At 45.3% G+C, this 21,590-nt stretch overlaps 2 protein-coding genes across 2 annotated transcripts in view; both read left to right on the top strand.

Annotated features, from left to right (window-relative positions):
- The first annotated feature begins 706 nt into the window (after window positions 1-706).
- Window positions 707-12,090, top strand: LOC117046597 (calcium-activated potassium channel subunit alpha-1-like). Its single transcript, XM_033148704.1, has 3 exons — window positions 707-1,093; window positions 7,222-7,439; window positions 11,973-12,090. The coding sequence occupies exons 1-2, from the start codon at window positions 707-709 to the stop codon at window positions 7,225-7,227; spliced, it is 393 nt and encodes a 130-aa protein (XP_033004595.1). The 3' UTR covers window positions 7,228-7,439; window positions 11,973-12,090.
- A 28-nt stretch (window positions 12,091-12,118) lies between these two features.
- Window positions 12,119-21,590, top strand: part of LOC117046598 (disks large homolog 5-like) — a 46,314-nt gene continuing 36,842 nt past the window's right edge. The window contains exons 1-4 of the mRNA XM_033148705.1: window positions 12,119-12,141; window positions 17,453-17,552; window positions 18,617-18,780; window positions 19,698-19,707. Coding sequence (XP_033004596.1) covers window positions 12,136-12,141; window positions 17,453-17,552; window positions 18,617-18,780; window positions 19,698-19,707 — 280 coding nt within the window. The 5' untranslated portion in view covers window positions 12,119-12,135. The remainder of the gene's footprint in view (window positions 12,142-17,452; window positions 17,553-18,616; window positions 18,781-19,697; window positions 19,708-21,590) is intronic.

Genomic DNA, 21,590 nt, shown 5'->3' with positions numbered 1-21,590 from the left:
GACGTGAGAAGGACTTGTTGAAGCGGCAGGTAAAGCGCGTCGCTCTCTCGCTCGCCTCCGTCTGCCCTAGGCAGCCTCCGAGAAGCGCGCAGGGCCGTTTGGGAGAAGGCGAGGGGGAGCCTGGAGAGAGCCCCGAGACGAGGCAGCAGCTTGGCCCGGAAGGAGCCGTCCGCGCTCGGCCTCCAGCCGTGAGGGGAGCCCCTTCTTCTTCTTGGGGAGCCGAAGCCGCCGCCTCAGATGAGGAGAGAGGAAGAGGCAGGACTTGCCTGAGGGAGACGCCGAGCGGGCGCGACTGGCGAGGGGTCGCTCTCTTCCTTGGCGCTCATATCGTGAGGCGACCAAGGGACGAATCCCGCAGCAGCGCTAGTTGCTCGGCCGGGACCTGTTGGCGCTTCTGCCTCCCTGCCTGCCTGCCCGCCCGCCCGCCTTCTCCCATTCGTGGCGGCGGGCGTCGTGAGGTGCCGGAGCGAGCGGTGGCTGCTGGCTTGATTTCGGGGTTGGGGGGAAGGGGCGGCCTCTGGTTTGGCGCCGCCGCCTTGATTTCCCGCCGGAATCTTGGAACTTGGAAGGAAAGGCGCGGCGGCGGCGGCGAGGGCGCCGAAAAGCCGCGCTATGGCTGGGCCCTGGGTATGGGCTCGCCCGAGGGTGCTAGCGGAGGCAGCAGAAGCGGGAGCTCCCCGGAGCCCCGGCCTGCCCGTTCTTAGCCATGGCAAACGGCGGCGGAGGCGGCTGCAGTACATACTTCTCGCGAGGAGGAGGAGGCGGCAGCAGCAGCAAGATGATCAGCACCAGCAGCAACCTGAACGCGGACTCCAGTAGCTACTACTCGGGAGGAGGAGGCGGCGGCGGCGGCATTAAGATGAACAGCCCCATCAGCACCAGCAGCAACCTGAACGCGGACTCCTCCTCAGCGATCAACGCGGCCATCATCCCCACGACCATGGAGGTCCCCTGCGACCGCGGGCAGCGCATGTGGTGGGCCTTCCTGGCCTCGTCCATGGTCACCTTTTTCGGGGGACTCTTTCTCACCCTGCTCGGGAGGACCCTCAAGTACCTGTGGACCGTCTGCTGCCACTGTGGGGGCAAGGAGAAGGTAACCGTTTCTCTTCTTTCCCGGGTTCTCCCGCTTGAGGGTCGCTTCACACGTTGCCTAGGGCGAGGCGGGAAGCTGAGGTCGTGGAGTGGGGGGAAGGCGAGGGTTTGACACCTGCAGAATGTCCCGTTTATTATTTACAAATCATTCCAGGGCAACTTGGGTTAAGACTGCAGCCATGCATCTGATAGGGAAATGGATCCCAGTGAGTTCAGAGGCTTCATTCTTGAGGGCATCTGCTTAGGAGAGCAAGTGCTTTTCAATGTCACATGCAGCTCAGTTCTAAACCTGTTTCTTCAGAAGCCCTTCTTTCAAAGGACTCAGGGACTGCAGCCTTGGTCCCAAGTAAACTGCAAGGGATGGGAAGATTCATCTTTCCTTCACTTCTTTTGGTCCTTTCTAATTTACTGCTAGGGATGTCTTTCTTTCTTTCCTTCTTTCTTTCTTTCTTTCTCTCTCTCTCTCTCTCTCTCCCTCCCTCCGTGTGTTTATACATATTAATAAATATATTAAAGTGCATTCCTTTGTTGCAAGAAACATATTTAAGGAAGTCCAGAAGGCACCAAATACCCAGAAATTATTTGGAGATGATTACCAGCACTACCTATATTTCCCTTGACCACCTGATCCCAAGGTTACAGAACTGAACAAAGTACCTACAGTTCTTCTGTGGGCTGCCAAGTCATCCATGTGGACTTGGTTGTAGGAATAAGTTTCTATCCCTTGAATGTCCAGCAGTATTAGCAATTTCTAGAGCCAAAGTGGGCTCTTCGTTATATGCCCCACTTGCCCAGGCAGCTAACCCTGCAGTGTCTCTCAAAGAGTCATTGATAAATCTGGAGAGTCACACATCTCCACGTTTGCTCATTCTCCATCAGTAGTACAGGGTGGCTGAATTGTGTTTACTGTGCTGTGCTTAAAGTCCAAGAGAAACTGCAGAGATGGCACTCCTCCTGGCATGCTGCCCTCCCTAAGCCCCTGAGCAAGCTAACAGCTGATGCTTCATAAACTCTCTTTGAAAAGAAGCCTTCTCATTCAAAACTGAAAGCACATATTGCACAGTTGAACATTACTTTTGAACATGCCATATATTGTTGATGTTTCCTGGCCAGGTTGTATATTGAGTAGGTTTTTTACTGCCTTTCTCTAGCTAACATTACTGACCTTGAAAGGCCTGTATGTCCTTCTGGATTGTTGTTTTAAATGTACAATTCATATCATTAAAATGTGTCCCTTGGTTGAGTAATTGTCCACATTTACAAAATACAGAGCATGAGCATCTTAATCTCAGGGTTGTGGGTTCAAGCCCCACATTGGGTGAAAGTTTCCTGCATTGCAGGGGTTTAGGCTAGATCAGGGGTCGGCAAGTCTTATCTTGCATGGGCTGGTTCACTGCCGCAGACCCCCTCTAGATGACTAGTGGTCCCTTCCAACTCAACAGTTCTATGATTCATGTATTGTGAGGCTGTGCAATCAGTGCTGTTTTTGGTAAGATAAATGGTTGCCATGGTTAGCAGAAAAGGGGGTGTCAGTCCTCTGTACTGGTTTGTATTTTCACAAAAGAGCCCTGGGTGCAATAGAGGCATTGCATTAGTAGTGGACAGTATGGGTGGTGGTGGAGATGCATACCTTACTCCTCTAGCAGGTGCATAGCTGCTATTTACCTGTGGTAGGGTGGGTTTGAGGCAGTGGCAAGGTCGGTGCAGTGCAAATGCACTGGCCATGTCAATCCAGTACTCAAGTTTGTGCATTTGCTCTCTGCCATTCTCACCGCACCCTTGCCCCCTGCCCTGAGTAAGCACCAATGATTTACCTGCTGGGAGGCAGGCAGGAAAGTGCTCCCCCGCACACACCTTCTGCTACAGGATTACATGGTGCTCTTAGAGTATGCAGTTTAGGAATCGGGAAGATGTTGGGTGACAGAACATTGTTTCGCACAGGCCCCTTCATTCCCACTGCTGCTTTTTTATGCTGCATACCCAGAACACACCCTGCATGCTTGTTGAAACGTATTTTTCAAGAAACCAATGTAGACCAAACTGAAGGGGAATGGAGGCATCTCATTAAAATACCTTAGCTACAGGATTAATTAATTCTACTTTAGGCTACTACTCATAATTGTGGAATCAATAGGAATTTTGCCTTTGCTTCAGCCATGTCAAAACTGCATGCTAGGTGATTCTGAAAATATATATATATAGAGAGAGTACTAGTGATTTCTCAATTAAAGATATGAATTGAATTATTCATGCCAGTTTTTAAAAGTATAACTGTGCAATTTTAAGTAGTGTTTGTTTGTTTGTTTGTTTGTTTGTTTGTTTGCTTGCTTGCTTGCTTGCTTACTTGCTTACTTGTATGATCTAGGGAGAAGTATGTATTGTGTTTGGTGTTTTTTCCTTAACATGGGTCCTGGTTTGTATCTAAAAATGGGGAAATTATTAGGGAATTAGATGATGGGTTCTTATTTATTCATGTGTTGTTGCTCATGACATTGTGATATAAAGTGTATAAATGCAAAAAATAGCACATCAGATGGCCCATAATCATTCTAATTGCAAACATGGCTGATCACATGATTATCTGTTTGGAAGCAAAAGAGGACTACCCAAAAGTAAGCAAGTGGTTTCTACCTGGCTATCCCTAGGTATACACACACCTGTAAATTAAAAGAAAAATAAATTTTACCCCAAAGGCCTTATGCACTGGCAGGATCTACAGAAAACTGATGGCGGTGGATCGAAGAGATAAGAAAACAATAGATTAACTTTCCTCTACTGTCATGCCACAACTTCCCCATATTGTGTAGTAATCAAATGCTCAGGTTCACAACTAGTTGTCACCTCTAAATCCGACCCCACTGATATAGCACAGCAGAGGAAAGGCCTCAAGGTGGGAGGGAAAGGGGGAAAGCCCCCTCCTCACATTCCAGGCATGTTGTTGAAGGTCCCACGAAACACTGCCCATTTGTACTATTTATGTTCATTTTGCACTGTGGAGTTGGACGTTTCAGCTTTGGAAGGAAATGTCTGTGGTTACTGGTTGATTCCATAATCGTCTGAATTTCTTGTGATCTTTCCAGCAGGTCTGTTTGCACTGCACCTTCAGAACCCAGGTCAGGGTGACTCTGCTTGTGACTGAGACCTGCAATGTCATGGGGTCTTTCCAGTCTTCTGAATAATGTTGGCAGCATCCGGAGTTGATCCAAAGTTGCCTTGCTTCAACCAGGCTGTGGGCACAATAAGGTGCTAAAGCCACACCTGGTGCTGTTGACCCTTACCTTAATTCACTTGATAGCAGTTAACCATTGAAATGATGATGATGATGATGATGATGATGATAAATAATTTATTTATACCCCGCCCATCTGAAAAGGCATGGATACAGTTTGCCCTTAGGTAGTAAAGCCCAATAACTTGGCTTGAGGATTGTTTATTTACTTACATCGCATACCCTCTAAGTGTCCCTGTTTTACAGGGACAGTTCCTGAGTTACAGAAGACATCTCAGTTTATGTTTTGACCTTGGAATGTCCTGCTTTTCCTTAGGACATCCCCATTTTCATTGGAGAAATGTTGGAGGGTATGGAGTTATCCAACCTGCCATCTGTATATAGGGATTAAGTTTAATAGTTAATGTTTTATTATGGTTTTATATATGTTGGAAGCCACCCAGAGTGAATATTATTATTATTATTATTCATTAATAATAATTTTTGAATAGGGCATCCCTGTTTTCATTGGAGAAATGTTGGAGGGCATAATATCGGGGTTGGGGAACTTGCGACCCTCCAAATGTAGCTGAGCTACAACTCCCATCATCCTGGGCATTGGCTGGGGATACAGCTGATGGGAACTAGAATCCAGCTACATTTTGTTGTTGTTTTTGAAGGGAAGAAAAACCAGGCTCTGGGCAGTTACGGGGGGGGGGGCAAAATGGCATTGGGGGTATTCGCAAGTGAAAATCAACGGACATAAAAAGGGTTAAGCATCCTCGTCTGTCTGCCTGACTGTTCCCCCTAGAAATGGCACCTTGTTCCTGACAGGTTAGATATCATTCCCCCTTTGTGTGTACAGTCATACCTCGGTTACGGCCGCTTCAGGTTGCACAATTTCAGGTTGCCGACCGCACCAAACCCAGAAGTAACAGAATGGGTTACTTCCAGGTTTTGGCACTTGCGCATATGAAGGAGCGTTAATTCGCTCTTTGCACATGCACAGAAGTGTTGGATTGCGTTGCGCGTGCGCAGACGCAGCAGCGTGGGTTGCAAACACTGCGGGTTGTAAACATGCCTCCCACACAGATCGCGTTCACAACCCATTCCACAAACCATCTTTCCCAATCTGGGGAAGCAGAAAAGGCACAATTCACATACAATTACAATCAGCTCCTCATTGCCTGCATCCCAACGGTGGGATTTTTATGTTTCTCCCCCAATAGTTTGCCAAAGGTTTCCCTTGAATGCAGTCTTGCATCAGAGTTTTGCAACCTCGCATCCAGTGACAGATTGCGCTGAGTAAAATTGAAAGCTAGTTGTTAAAGCTCAAATGTTTGTGAAAGACAACAGCAAGCACTGGCCCCTTTCTAACGGAGCCTTCAATGACTGTTCTACATGGTCATTGTTGGAACCAACAGCCATTTGGCTCCTCCCCTTTCCTGAGCGTTCTTCAACGACTATTTCACTTCTTCATCCCATAACAGATGAAAGAGGTTGGTACCTGATTTCCTGCTCCTGACTCATTCCTTCCCCCCTTTTTGTATTATGTCATTTAGGAGCAGCTGGCATGATGTGACACATATTAATTTAATTTACCGTTCTGTCCTATGGACTCAACTCATAGCAGTTCCCCCCCCCCCACTCACACCATAAATTTGTAATAGTTCTGTCTCAAACAGGCTTGCGATGTAAGGAAATTGAATGGTTGGGGAATAAAAATCACATAAGCATAAAAACCAAGAGCTACAAAACCAACTAGTTCAGAGCCAGTCCAAAGGATAAGTCCTTTTTGTAGGCAAAGCCACCTGTTGGTGGGGTCTTAACTGTAGGTGCTGTTATAGAATTAATAATACAGTGGTACCTGTATTGTGCTCTGGCAGCGCAGCGGTAGCAGGAGGCCTCATTAGGTAAAGTGGTGCTTCAGGTTAAGAACAGTTTCAGGTTAAGAACTTTGCTTCAGGATAAGAACAGAAATTGTGCTCTGGTGGCGCAGCGGCAGCAGGAGGCCCCATTAGCTAAAGTGGTGCTTCAGGTTAAGAACAGTTTCAGGTTAAGAATGGACCTCCAAAATGAATTAAGTTCTTAACCCGAGGTACCACTGTACTGTGGGTGGGCTGGTTGCCTGGAGGTGATAGTTTCAAATGACTAGATCTGCGTTTTTCAAACTTGGGGCCCCACTGGTACTGCCAGCTAGGGATGATGGAACTTGTAGCCCAACAACAGTTGAAGACCCAAGTTTGAGAAAACACTGGGCTAGGTGTTAGGACACCAAAGACTCGTGTCTGAGTAGGGCTGCGATGCCCATCAAGTAAAAGAACCATGTCCCTTGTGAAGCAGTTTTAATGGTGCTGTGTTCACATGATATGTGGCTTTCGAGTGGAGTGTAATCCTATACAGGGCAGGCAGTTGACCAGCTTTTCAGATGCAGGAAACTGTCACCCACATTACCCCTGTCCTGCCAGAATTCCAGTTCAGCTTATTTTCCGTTGTCCATCTCACCACTGCCTCTAGGCTTTGGCCCAGGTTTTGCACAGCCTCTCCTGATTCAGATGTTATGAAGAAATAGAGCTATGTGTCATCAGTATACGGTTGGCACCTTGCCCCCAAATGCCTAATCACCATTCCCAGTGGCTTTGTGTAAATGTTAAATATCATTGGGGGTAAAGGAGATAGTGCTTTGAATGACAATAGGAATACACGTTCCTTGACACCCCCCACCCCAGTCTAGCCGCCTGCTGTTTTGAGTAACTAGGTAAGCAAGGTCAAGGTCACTCTAGAAATAATAAATGGGTTTGTGTTGTTCAGTCACTGTATTGCAGAGAACAATCTGAAATAACTAGAGTGAGAGAATATCCCAGGTCCTTGTGTCTAGGACCGCAGTCTAAGCTTTGTTTTGTTAATTTGCTGGATTCCAGGAATGAAGGATCACCTGTGAATGTATTCACCCATACTGGTGCAGAACACAGGGTGAAAATGGGTCTTTGTCACAGTTTGTGGTGCGGTAGCAACAAAGCTAGAGCAAAGCGTTCAGAGAGAGGTAAATCGGTGAATGTCTTTGATGAGGAGTCACAGCAGAAACCTGATCCAAGTTTTGTTCATGGTCTCCATCCACCTGCAGAAACCAGACCTTCAGGTGAGCTGCCCTCCTTTTTATATTTTAAGTGCTACTTGTTTTACATGCCCATTTGTCATGCCTCTTTTTTTAAAAAAAAAAACTAAAACTAAAACCTTTTAAAAACGTAGATTAGCTTGTTTTTGCTATATACTCTAGAACTGGTGTGGGGGACTTGGATCTGCCCAACAAATTGTATCCCTCAGTCACCAGCCTGTCATGGGCCGCTTTGAAAAGAAGGCGGGGCCAACACATGTCAATCACACAATGTCCTAAAGATGTCAGGCGATTGACACCTGTCAGAGTTCGACAGGGTGTGTGTCTTGCTGCAACAGTTGGCCAGCTCATGGGCAATTATAGTGACCCTTTTTGAAGGTGTGCTTCTAGCATCAGTCAGCTCACTGGCAGAGAGAGTGAAAGAGAGCACCCACTTTCAAAGGAGAGGCTTGCTCCATTATCCCAAAGTAGCTTGCATTGAAACTGCATGCTAAAATTGGGGGGGGGGCCTTTCAGGATACAATTTCAATGTAAACTACTTCAAAACACGGCCCTAGTGCAGTCAATCCCCATGGGTCTTCCTGTCAATTCCAATCAGCTGAATGCTCCTTTCCAAGCAGAGCTTTCCAACAGCACCCATCAGGATTTAATCTCCTGATTGTAGCCGCATTTATACCTGCCCCATGCCTGATGTCGAACAAGACTAAATTTTAATTCTTAAGACCCCTATTTGCATGGGGGTTGAGTTCCAAGGTCATTGTGCGCATCGGCAAAGTGCACATAAGCCCACCCGATTATGCCGAGTCCCATTCGCCCCCCCCCATTCCTCCCTCTTCCAGGTGCAGAAACCGCACATGCGTGCACAGTCGCACATCCTTTGAATGTGTTGAAAATGGGAGTTTCCTGGACCTGATATCCCAAGCACCAATAGCAAGAGGCTTTGGACAAACTTGGTAGCAGTTGCGCTATGCCCTGCTGCTTAGTGGTTCACAAAGACCGTTGGCCTGGTTTACTGTGCCTTTTCCTAAGTTACTCTCTTGCATCATTCACTTTTTGAGATGCCAATGAGATGCGAAGAAAGATTCTTTTACTTTTATGCATATATCTTACCCCACTGTTGTGCGCATGACCCTTGCATAAGTAGTTTTTTTAATCGCATCGTTCTGACATTCTGACTCTTGCTGTGCATTTAGGAGCCAAAGTCCCACAGGGTGATACCTTTATTTAGAAGCAAGAACCCGTGCAACTCTTTCCAAGGTTCTCTGATGCCCGCCAGCCCATATGGCCTTGCACTTCCCTTGCTAGCCATGTGTTGTAACTGCAGGCATCTCTCAATAGGGATACAAGGTTGAGGCAGACCCCGCAAATGCACATGAACTGTAATCACAGTGGCACCGATTACAGTCACAGAAGCTCAGGTTACAAGTTGGCTGCATTTTTCTAGTGGAAGAGGGCCTTACATACAATCCGTCACACGCAAATATGTCTTCTGAAAAATGGTGGTCCTTATTTCATGTGTTCCACCTCAAACACACCTGGTGCAACTCCCAAGGCCCTTGATGAGTTGCATCGGTTGTGTTTGAGACAACACCTGTTGTATTTGTGCCTTTGCGAGGAATTCCATTCAGGGGGTTTATTCACTGTTACTCACAGTGAGACTGGAGAAGCCAGTATAAGTTGCTTTTTCAGCTGAATTTGGAGAAACCACTTGAAGGATATGTTGATTTTAGCTATTTCAATTGCTTTGGTTTGATTTGCTCATTGCAAACAGCTGAAAGTATGTAAATTTTGATAATAAACCTGCTTTGCAATGGGAGTAGTAGTTCCAGATTTGCCAGGTTTGTGACGAGGGTTGTCTTGGAAATGATGGTTCCGTTGTATATGTCATGAGGGAATGCCAAATCATATAAAAGTGGCTGGAGGATCTAGTCCTTGTCAAAATCTCAGATTACACACAACTTACTCCATTATAGCTATATTTCAGAGTGAATGGTACCAATCTTCCAGTGTAAGATTTGAGGCTGTTTCCCAGTGAGTTGCAATTACTTTCCATGTTGCCAAGATCATATATAAAGCCAGTTCTTTTGACAATATATTTACATTGGTATCATGAAAATATTCAGCAACATTAAATTTGGGCAACAAACAGTAGTTTCTTGGACAACAAACAGTAGTTCCAGAAATCTTGCACTAACATAAATGATATGCACAAAGTTTATTGCAATCCTCCCCCCAAAATTAGGTGATACAGAAGAAAGCATTTTTGACATGTGCAAAGGAGTACAGTACCATCTGTGTAGTACAGGCAACCCCTGATTTGTTCGGGGGTTGCATTTTGGGTCATGGCACGCAGTGAAGGAGCCCTTTTCTTGCTGCTTCCAAGGTCACCGCAATTCATGCATGCACGCAGGGTCATAGGAAGGTGGAGGCGATGGGAGCACCCTGCCCCCATTGGCGCGATCCCGGGGGTTCCATCATGGCTGCACCCGCGCTGGGCTCCCCGCCCCCGCAGGCTGAACGTCCCACCCCCAGAATGGGCGCCCCGCTCCTGAGGGCAGCGCGCCACACCCCTAGTGTGCGTGCCGCGCCCCTTTGGGCGGCACGCCCCCGGGATGCGTGCCAGCTCTGCCCCCTTCTGCTCCCCGCCCCTGGTGCCGGAGAATGAAGCTCCGCCACTGCATGCACGGCCATGTATAGTTGGAACATGCACAAAATAGTAATTGCATGTAATTTTAAGGAGTTTCCTTTAAGGAACCTGGAAACATATCTTAAGCATCATGGTTCCCAAAGTTTATTCCTTGGGAAGTATTTGTGTGCCCATGTCAACTGATCAGGATGTCACCAGCACTCCACACATCAGCATTGGTGACCACACGCTTGAGGTGGTAGACAACTTTGCCTACCTGGGTTCCACCATAACCAGCAATATTTCTATTCATGCTGAGCTGGACAAGTGTATTGTCAACATAGCTATGGCAAGGGCCCACCTCCACAGAAGGGTATAGGAGAATGTGATACGAAGAGGAAGGTCTACGAAGCCTGCATGTTGAGCATGCTGCTTTATGGACGTGAGTCGTGGGCAACTTATCAGGAGAGATGCCTCAACTCCCTCCACATCTGCGTGAGGAGGACTTTGGGTATCCCATGGCAGAACAGAATGTCAAACAAAGATGTTTCCTAAGTCTTTATTCCCAGCGTATTCACAATACTGTCTCAGCAATGTCTATGCTGGCTTTGCCATGTCCACATAATGGAAGATGGCAGGATTCCCAAGGATGTGCTCTAAGGGGAGCTGGATTCAGTCACCAGGCCAGATGGCAGAGCATCTCTGCATTACACAGATGTCTGCAAATGTAACACAAAGGCTAGCAACAACCCCAACGTGGGGGAATCTCTTGCAGATGACCGAAGTGCCTGGAGACAGGAATTCAAATTGTGTATTCCTAGTGTAAGATCTGCGTGGTGGTGACTCACGAGTAACGACTCAGAAGCCCAACCTGTCTTTTAACAGGTTTATGGTGCAAACTATATACAGTGCAGAGTTTCAGAATACATGTCTATCTCAGTCGCGGGCGGAATCAGGGAGTGGCCCCTTCCGGCTTCTCCCCCAACATAAGAACTTCAACACCCCGAGTCTCCTCCTCCCCTCTCTGCACTTCATCCCTCTGCACAGCTGGGGCGACGGAAGTGGCGTCCCAAACTCTTGACCGCTCGGTTGGGATGAGGCATTGGGGCTCTCCATGGCTTCTCCAAGCCTTTTCACCTCCCGGCTGGCCCCTTCCCTTTCCTCCCCACTGGAGGTGTGGCTGCTCGCCATGCTGGAAGAGGTGCTGCTGCACAATAAGGGTGCAGGCTCCCTGTACTCTGTGGACCCCCCCCCCCCGGCCCCCTCCATGAGCCTAGTGGCAGTTCCCTGACACCTAGCAATGAGGCTAGCAACATCAACCCCACCGTAGGGGAATCTCTTGTAGATGACCAAAGTGCCTGGAGACAGGCAGTCAAATTGTGTATTCCTAGCAATGACGAGGAGGAATGACCGCTGAGGGGAGGAGAAGAAACACAGTGGTACACCTGCAACAGCACAACCAGACATCTTCATCTGCCTCAGCTGCAATAAAACATGTCTCTCCCGCATCAGTCTCTATACCTACAGCAGGCGCTGCAACTGCCAGTAGTTTATTCTTGGAGGTTGCCTAGTTGGGGGACACTGCACTGTTTGTCCCCAGCCACCATATCTATATCTACTTTTTTCATCCCCAAAGTTCATGGAATTTGTGTGTATAGTACATTGGACACAACACTATGTTGATAAGACACATCCCAGTTAGATGAGTGAGCCTACTTTGGTGGCTAGAGTGGAAACTAGCCTAGAAACCTGACTGCGGTTCAAGTCTGTCTTCATTGCAGCCATGCATGGCCCTGGCAAATTTATCATTCATTTCCTTTGGAATAGCTTTTTCACATTCTCACTTTTTCTGGCAAACAGATTGATTGGTTTTTTGAAAAATGCTATTGTCTAACCCCTCTAACTACGTGTTTGCTTATGTTTGGCAACAGGTACCCCCCCTGAACTCATTGATGTGAGGCAGATCAATGATAATAGTGCTGAAAGAAATTCCACCACGCCTACTGAGGAAAAAAGAGAGAATGATAAACCGGAGACGATTGTGTTTCACCCTTGCCAGGAACAGGAGGAGTCTCTGGGATCAAGCTTTGATGAATGCAGGTAAAAGACTGAGGGTATATTCCCAGGTCTAACACATATGTTGTGTTTTGCTTAAAATCTTATCATTCTGGCTGCTTCAAAGTCTTTCCAAGGGTGGGGGCCTGTCAATGTATAAGTCCGTGTATTTTAAAATAGTTTATGGCTTTCCCGCCCTCTCTGACTTTGATTCGCAGCCCGATCTGCTGCAGTCGACCTCTAATTAATCTGCGTCATAAATCACTCCAGACATTCCAAGAAGTCGGCTAGGTCTCTAACAGAGGTGAAGAAGCAACCAACAACCAGGGGTGTAATTATGTTGTAAATTCTTTTCCACACAGTTTATTTCCAATCTCACTTGTTGTAAGTAATAAGAACGTTTCTTCAAGGGGGTTTTGCCCATAGATACATATAAGTTCCATAACATAAAGCAAGGCCCCCCCCCCCTTCGTTCCGTTCCCACATACCGATAGAAAGTTGCAGTCCTCTTTTCTTCTTATCTCCTCAGGTGGCTGGATTTTAAGCAGAGTATCTTTCTCCTTCTTGTCTGAAGCAAGTCCAAAACATTACCGAATTATTCATTTAAGTTGTGGAACTCAGGGCAGGAACAATGGCGTCAGGGAGAGACGGAATTTTCGGGGGCTATGCGTCCGAACCCCCCTTTTCCTCCCTCCTCAGAGGTCGGGGCAGGGTTAATGGGCATCGTGGACGAGGCAGCTCTTCCCACCGGTCCCGGGAAGATTTCGGGAGGCTGATTTGCTCCCATCTCAGCCCCTAATTTCCCCATGAGATTCGGAAGAGATGTTATTTTCTGCCATTTTCCTCCCACTCCTCAGTGGAGGTCGCTAAAATGGCATCATTTTAACATCAGTAGAGAGATAATGTGCAGAGCTTTTGGTTACAGATTTAAGATTAGTTAAAAAAAAAAATCTTTGAAGGTGGAGAGCCAGTTTTTGCATATTATGGTGGGGAGTACAGTGGTACCTCGACTTATGAAATTAATCCGTTCTGAAGGCGCGCTCGTAAGTCGAAATCTTCGTAAGTCGAAGGCGCCATCTCGGAACGGGGAAAAAAATCGGAAGTCGAAAAATGTGCATTCAAATTTTCATAAGTCGAGGTATTTTTTTCGCTTCCGGAGGTCATTCATTGTTTAGGGAAGTTTTTAAACTGTGATATTTTAAATGTATTTTAATATTTGATGGAAGCCGCCCAGAGTGGCTGGGGAGACCCAGCCAGATGGGCGGGGTACAAATAAATTATTATTATTATTATTATTATTATTATTATTATTATTATTCGGAAGTCGAAAAATACGGAAGTCGAGTCGCTCGGGTGTCGAGGTACCACTGTATAAGCTTAGCTTGGTGTGGAATGAATCGAGGTTAGCAACTGTTGGGTGACCTTCTCTGAACAGACACCTCCCACCTCTCTTTAGATTTGAGATTCTGCAGCAGAAAGTGAGCAAGGCCATTGCCCTAAACAAGGAGCTACAGAGAGAGATGGAGTGGATGCAGGCAGAAATGACAAGGTTTAAAACAATGCATCTGAAAGCCTTGAAGGATGCAGAGAAGAAGTACGAGGAAGAGAGGGACAAAATGCTCAATGAAATGGATGGGCTGAAAACAGAGCTGGAACTTGTCAAATCCCAACTGAAAAACATGTCCACAGCGGCTAGTGAGAAAATGGAAGCTTTAGGACAGGTGATTTGTGCCACCAAACATCTGGGCAATGCATGGTTTAAGACAGGCACCCCCAAACTTCAGCCCTCCGGATGTTTTGGACTACAATTCCCATCATCCCTGACCACTGGTCCTGTTAGCTAGGGATCATGGGAGTTGTAGGCCAAAACATCTGGAGGGCCGCAGTTTGGGGGTGCCTGGTTTAAGAGCTACTTGTCTGTTTTAAAATTCCATCTGCTCGGCACTACAGTCTATAAGGCACAATGGTTTTTACATCCCTACTTTGTAGGGATATTACAACAAAACATTCCTTGACCATGATTTTGTGTGCCAGTAAGAGATATACTATATGTTTCATGATGTATCCAAGGCTTTGCAGAAATAAATCTGAGGGGCAGTCTAAAGTCAAGACTTTTTAAACTCGACGGTTGAACCCCATTTTTCAAATTTTCACAGTTTGTTTCTTTTCTGATGATTATTTGACACGGATAATACTGGCTCCCTGAAAATCATGGTTTGCTCATACACAAAGACTTGACAAGAGAAGGGATGGAGTAATACTCTTTAGAGGGCGTGGGAACATAAATCGTCCAAGTCTAAACATTGAACAGCCAGAAAGGCCCATCTGGCCCAGTATCCTGTTCTTATAGTGGTCATCCAGATACCCGGTAGGAACCCGTGTCCGATACCTACCTTATTATTTGCTCCATTACGCACATTTTCCCTCCAAAAAAGGAAGGGGAAATGTCTGTGTGTCTTATGGAGCGAAGGCACTGGACGGCAGCAGGATCCCTCGGCGTCATGAGCAGAGGGATGCTTCTGCTGCCAGAGCCTGCGCCTCTCCTGGCAGCAGAATCCTGTTCCTGCTCTTGCAGCGGTGGGGGCAGACAGACAAGCAGCCGAAAGGTCCGGTGTGTGTAATGGTGCGAAAAATATGGTAATTTGCAGTTTGTAGGAGTTGAGCATAGTGAATACCGGCAGCCTTTATTGATGTTGGCCAGCCAAGGTGTTGACCCACTCCTAGCTTTTGCATGGTTGACATACCATATTTTCATTGCAGATAAATGGCATTGCACTAGATCAGGGGTCAGCAACCTTCGGCTCTCCAGATGTTTCGGACTACAATTCCCATCATCCCTGACCACTGGTCCTGTTAGCTAGGGATCATGGGAGTTGTAGGCCAAAACATCTGGAGAGCCGAGGGTTGCCTATGCCTGCACTAGATAATAAATCACTGACTGAATGTGAAGCCAAAACAACAGAAGTCCACTTTCTTTTTTAAAAAATAACCTTTATTATACAACAATTAACATATAAACTTAAACAGTACATACAATATATACATACATCAACATAAACACACCCTAGACATTAACTTAACGTGATACCCTTTTTAACTTCCGATTCATCTCTTTGAACTTTTTACATTTTGTTAATCTATATGTATTTCATTGTTTTCCCATTATTTATTGAAAACTTTTGTTATATACTTTTTCTATGTTTCAGTCTAAGTCTTTCAGGAGATTTGCATTATCGCAATAATTTCTAAGGTATTCTTTAAATATTATCCAGTCTTCACAAACTTTGTGATTTGTATTTCCTCCTATTCTCCCAGTCTTTTTTGCGAGTTGTAGATATTCTATAATTTTCACTTGCCAGTCGGTTTTGGTGGGGATATTGTCACCTTTCCAATTCTTTGCTATTAAGATCCTAGCCGCTGTGGTTGCGTACATAAAAAGGGGTCTGAGATTATTAATTTTTAATTTCCATGGATGTAAAGGTAAAGGTAAAGGTACCCCTGACTGTTAGGTCCAGTCACAGACGACTCTGGGGTTGCAGCGCTCATCTCGCTCTATAGGCCAAGGAAGCTGGCGTTTGTCCGCAGGCAGCTTCTGGGTCATGTGGCCAGCATGACTAAGCCGCTTCTGGCGAACCCGAGTAGTGCACGGAAACGCCATTTACCTTCCCATCGGAGTGGTACCTATTTATCTACTTGCACTTTGACGTGCTTTCGAACTGCTAGGTGGGCAGTAGCTGGGACCGAACAACAGGAGCTCACCCTGTCGCGGGGATTCGAACCGCCGACCTTCTGATCAGCAAGCCCTAGTCTCAGTGGTTTAGACCACAGTGCCACCTGCGCCCCGTGCTTCCATGGACATAATACCTAACAAAGGCTTCAGGTGGGTTTTTTTTTTTAAATGAGAATTTGAAGATCTTTTTAAGTTCATTATATATAGTGTCCCAAAATTCTCTTATGCTCTTAAATTCCCACCACATGTGCATAAAGGTACCTACCCTGTTTTACATCTCCAACAAACATCTGAACTATTCTAGTACATCTTGACCAATTTGGCCGGGGTTAGGTACCACCTGTATAACATCTTCATCACATTTTCTCTAAGATTGTAACATGCAGCGAACCTTATGTCTACCCTCCATAGCCTTTCCCATTCATTCATTCATTCATTCATTTATATTCTTTGTCCAACATCCTGAGCCCAACGTACCATAACCGATTTCACCTCCTCCTCCTTGACTTCCCAGTCGAGGAAGAGGTTATACATCTTTGGTAAATATTTCCCTTTGGGCTAAATTTAATTCTCTTCTTTGATGTTTCTTGACCAAACCCCTTTTGTTTATCCATGCCTAATCTTTCATTAATTTGGAAGTATTGAAGTCAATCAGTCAAATGAAAACGAATTTCTTCAAAATCCTTTACTTTAATTTCAATTTGTTGTTTTTCTCTTCTAATAACATCTTGTACGTTGGCCAGTTTCCCTTCGTATTTTTCTTCTTCGCAGCTAAAGCGTTTATGGGTGAAATCCACCGGGGGGGGGGGGGTTGGGTTCCAGTAGTTCTCTATATTTACTCCATATTTTATATAAATATGTTCTTATTATATGGTTTAGAAATCCTTTGTGGACTTTCACCTTATCATAGGCTAGGTAGGTGTGCCAACTGTAGCGGTTATCAAAACCCTCAATGTCCAGCAGGTCTGTATCGTTTAGTATCATCCATTCGCGGATCCAGGCCAGTCCTGCTGCCTCATGATATAGTTGAAGATCCGGTAAGGCAAGACCTCCTCTCTCCTTCCGGTCTATAAGCAGTTTGTGTTTTATTCTGGGCTTCTTCCCATTCCAAATAAATCTTGCAATGTCTCTCTGCCAGCTTTTAAAACAATTCATTCCCCCTAGGACCGGAATGGTCTGAAACAAAAAGAACATTCTCGGCAGGACATTCATTTCACTATTGATATTCTACCCCAGAAGGAGAGATGGAGTCTACTCCAACTTTCTAAGTTTCTCTTTATAGCACTTCGTTCCAAGTATTCACATACTTATCTTGAAATAGATTAATGCATTTTGCCGTCAGCCATATTTCTAAGTACTTGACTTTTAAAAAAATTTCCAGCCCTGTAATTTCCTGTAATTCATTTTGTTCATTAATTCCCATATTTTTAACCAGCAAGTTGGTTTTCTTATAATTTATTTTAAATCTGGTTGTGTGTCCAAATTCATTTATTAATTCTATTGCTTTTGGGGTGCTTTCTCTAGGGTTATCGGTGGTTAATATTAGATATTCGGCATAAGCGCTTGCTTATAAGATTTCTCTCCGACCACAATCCCCTTTATTTTTTCTTCTTTCCTTAACAACAGAAGTCCACTTTCAAGAGGCCTCAGACTCCTAAGATGGGGCGTAGGAGCATTGCTATATTCGCCTCAGCCCTCCAAAACGGAAGCCATTTCATTGATGAAGGTGAGTGTTGAAGGGGATGGGAGGTAAAAGGAAGTAAAAGATGCATCTGTCATTTTAAAACATGGGCTTATTTGCACCTGTGCATAGCACAGCGGTGGCACTTGGCCCAAGATAGCGGTCAACATTGCTGCTGCAGAAACAGAAAAATTATCTGTGTACAAAACGCCAAAACAACAGAAGTCCATCTTTGATCCGGACACTTTCAAGAGGCCTCTCACTCCTCCTAAGATGGACTACCTGTCTCCGAATCAGGCATTGGGACATTCGCCCCAGCCCTCCAGAATGTAATCCATTTCCACCCCTCCCAAGAGAAGCAATTCTATTAAGTTCAAACACAAACAACAAGCAAGTTCCACCTCGGACTCCACCGCCACGACCGGCTCGCTGCCAGCCAGGCCCACTGCAGCTCAGCCTCCTGTGTCCATCTAACTCAAGCCAGACTGTGGTATTCATAAGGGGCGAGTTGAACTGAAACAAATAGAAGAAGATGCTTTCACCCCGGTATGGCTCCCCTTTATCACATCATACACTGCCAAACAAGACAATGACAAAAATCCACCAACAGTATATAATTCAATATGGCTAACCTGACCCAAAAACACCCACCCACCCCACTCACACATGAAAACAAAGTTCTCCACAGCCAGTCACAAACAAACAACCACACCCTATGCCAACCCCAACCTCTCTCATCAACAAAGGAACACGAGCGAATAGTAAAGAGAACCCGCACAAGCGACGCTGACACAAAACCCCACACATACATTAAGTAGAATAGAAACATTGCCACCCCACCCCACCCCCACTCACCATGGCCCCCTCCACCTCTTTCCCTCTTTTTTTTACTAACATAACTCTAATGTCTCAGCAAATGAAAGTGATCTGTAGAAAATGTAACTTGAAAAAAGACATTGCACGTACTTTTGTAAACCAAGAAATCTTTTATAAAAAATACATTAAAAATAATAAGGGGCTAAAAGACATTATTATGAGACTCCTTCGGGTAGTGAAAAGTGGGGTATCAAATCCAAACTCTTCTTCTTCTTCTTCTTCTTCTATTACAGGGAAGAGAGGGTCGACTGCACATTTGCCTTCAAGGAAATTGGATGAAAATGACTTAGGTTTTCAAAGAATTGAAGAGCCCAAAATTAAAAAGCCAAGCCCCAGGTCTACTCCTGCCTTGAGACATAAACTAACCCCTGTGCCTATTCCTATTCCACCTCATCAGGTAGATATGAGAACATGAAGTGTGGGTCATGGCACATACTTTCCAAAGTGATTTATTTGTGTGGCGTACCTTTTCTGCATCAAGGCAAAGAGCAAAAGAAAAGGGCTAACTGGTTTTCCTAGGTGTATGCTTAAGATCCCGGGAACTGGAAGTTGAAATGAAGTGGAACGTTTGTGGGGCAGTTCTACACATGGTAGTTGCCTTTACTAGGAAGCAGAACCTCATAATGCAGGAGTGGCCCATTAGCAACCTGTCATCAAGATTCAAGGCAGTTTATATTTGAGCCCTTGGTTGAACTTCCAATTTGCAATCAAATTATGATAGATTAACCCACAGTTCCACTTGTAGGGTGGGATGCATCAAGCTGTAAGGAGAAGCTGTCCTCCATTTTGATATTACGTCTTACTGTTTTGCCTGTAAATAAGAATTGCATACGTTGGGATGCATTGGTAAGCCTGAGCACATGCGCTGAATAACTGGATAGCACTTGCTGCTAGCTAGTGCCCAGGGCCAGACCTATTGTTCAGGAAAGTGAAGTGGCTGCTTTTAGCAGCAGAGGTCCTAAGAATGTATTTGGCCATTCTTCTCTCTTAGAGGACAGAGCTGTGTGTGCCATGAAAGCTGCCTTGTGCCTCTTGAATTAGGTGGCTGACCTCAGGTGTGGTGGAAGACACTGTCCCATTGCCAGTGTTGAAAGAATACTCAGTGTCTAAGCCATTCAACATCTGTGGAATGCAAGGAGAGGTGCCATCTTGCCCTTTGTCTCAGGGAACGGTTAAATAACTTTTGTGCAGCAAAATATGCCAGGCCACTGTTTGGAGAACAGTTTAACGCCTCTGTGAATCTAGAAGTTGGCCATCCCTGCCGTACCAGAATAACAAGTTGAAAGTGTGTGTGATTCTGAACTTTCCCCACAGGTACAAAAATGCACTCCAGCAAGTCATTCTCGGCCTTCTAGCATAAGACTTGGTAAGTGGCATTTTGGATTGGGCAATGCAGGCCATTTCTTTCCTTCAGTTGTCTGTGCAATTGAGGAAAAAATATCCAGCTTTCTCTCTAGCTGTTACTGCAAGATTCAGACTCTGTTCTCTGTCTTTGGCCACTCAGAGACAGCCTTTCAAAGGCCCAGTAATAGTCCTCATTAAAACTGCCAGGAATGCTGCTGCAGTGCTGTCATGCAGATTTCTAGAATTCTCCCAAGTCAGTTCAAGTACCAGCCTCCTATGAGACACAGGAGTGAATCATTGGGTTTGTGCAGCCCTTGTAAGGACTGTGTCAGGCCCCATGCACTGCCCATGTCATATTACAAGCACATGATTCCTTGTCTGAGTGAGTTTACATCTTTGTCTAGAATTACAAAAGCTAGAACAGAGCAACGTCTCTTAATTGTGCTTGAGGGAGTTGGCGATGGCTTTCTTTGGTTTGTCCCAATTGCATTCTTCATACTGTGAAAGATGTGAGTCTCCATAGGCCCTTGCAGAGTGAGTGGTGTGTGTTTGTAGCTAAAGACAGCAGTTTCTTGATAATACAGGGATGGGAAGGGTCCTGTTTGTAAGAACAAAAAGGCTATCTGGAGTAAGGAGTGTAGAACCCTTTCTTTAAATGCTTTTCTCCCACCCAGCTGCGCAGTTCCAATATCTGAGCTCAGCAGAGGAAAGCATTCGAGAAAAGGATAGCAGGGAGGGGACAATGGTGCCCCACTCCTTACCAATACATTCCTTTTGGTATTTTATTCTTTAAAAAAAGATGTCCCCCATGTGATTGATATATCTCCATTTAACTACCAGAGGATGCAGTTAGATTTTTCTCTGAAATAATAAAACTTGTTCCAGAGGACCACTTTCTATTGCTTACAGCAGAAATCTTGCAGATCTCTTGTGAAATTCAGGGCCTAAAGGAATTCCCCCCCCCCTCTTTCCTATTAAGCCTGACTGTTTTTTCCTTTTGTACTTTAAAGCAGGTTCTTCCATCACCTTACTCCGAGAAGGAGTAAAAATACCCTGGACACCCAGGTTGCCAAAGACTGGCTCCAAAAGGGTAATATATATATATATATATATATATATATGTATATTATTTATTTATTGGGAATTACTGCATGAATGGAGAGTTCTTTGTTCTAGCAAGTAGATTTTTGTCCATATTTAGAGCAGGGCACCACCATTGTTGAGATTTATGATGGCATTGATTTTTTTCTTTAAAGTAGTAATTAAATAATATAGAATCAGTAATGGCATTCCTATCCACCCTGACTTGAACTCGACAAATATCTTGCGCTACAGATCCAATAAATCGGGGCGGGGGGGGGGGTAAAATTTCAAAAAGCAATATGAAGTTAAGTGGGGAAATCTGTACTTATTTCATCAGTGGGAATGTGCTGCTGAATGAATGTGTCTTTCTCCTTCTCCCACAGTTTCATGGAATAAATCTGCAGAATGCTACAGAACAGCCACGCGGTTGTGGGAAGGAGATGGTCCAGGAAGATGGTGTCACGGGTGAGTGCAATCAGCAGGAGTGGAAAAAACCAGCTGGTGTCGCTGCTGTTGTCTCTCATCTGGGTGATCATGAAGAGCTTGACTGAGGTCTCCCAACATCAACTCAGCAGTGACAATGGACCTACTAATAGGAAACAATTCATTTAGCAGCTTCATAGAAACCAAACTAACTACTTTCATAATGCAGAATGTACAGCCTAGTTGGGAACAAATGGGAAAATTCTTTTCAGGTTTTTGGTTTTTTTAAATTACTACTTGCAGTGATGTTATGTATATTGTTAAAAGAAAAGAAAAAAAAAAGCTGTGCTGCCTCCT

Source organism: Lacerta agilis, chromosome 5, assembly GCF_009819535.1.
Source record: "Lacerta agilis isolate rLacAgi1 chromosome 5, rLacAgi1.pri, whole genome shotgun sequence".
In the NCBI taxonomy this organism is placed as follows: Eukaryota; Metazoa; Chordata; class Lepidosauria; order Squamata; family Lacertidae; genus Lacerta; species Lacerta agilis.
The sequence above is the reverse complement of the archived record's forward strand: the minus strand, read 5'-3'. Positions and strand labels throughout refer to the sequence as shown.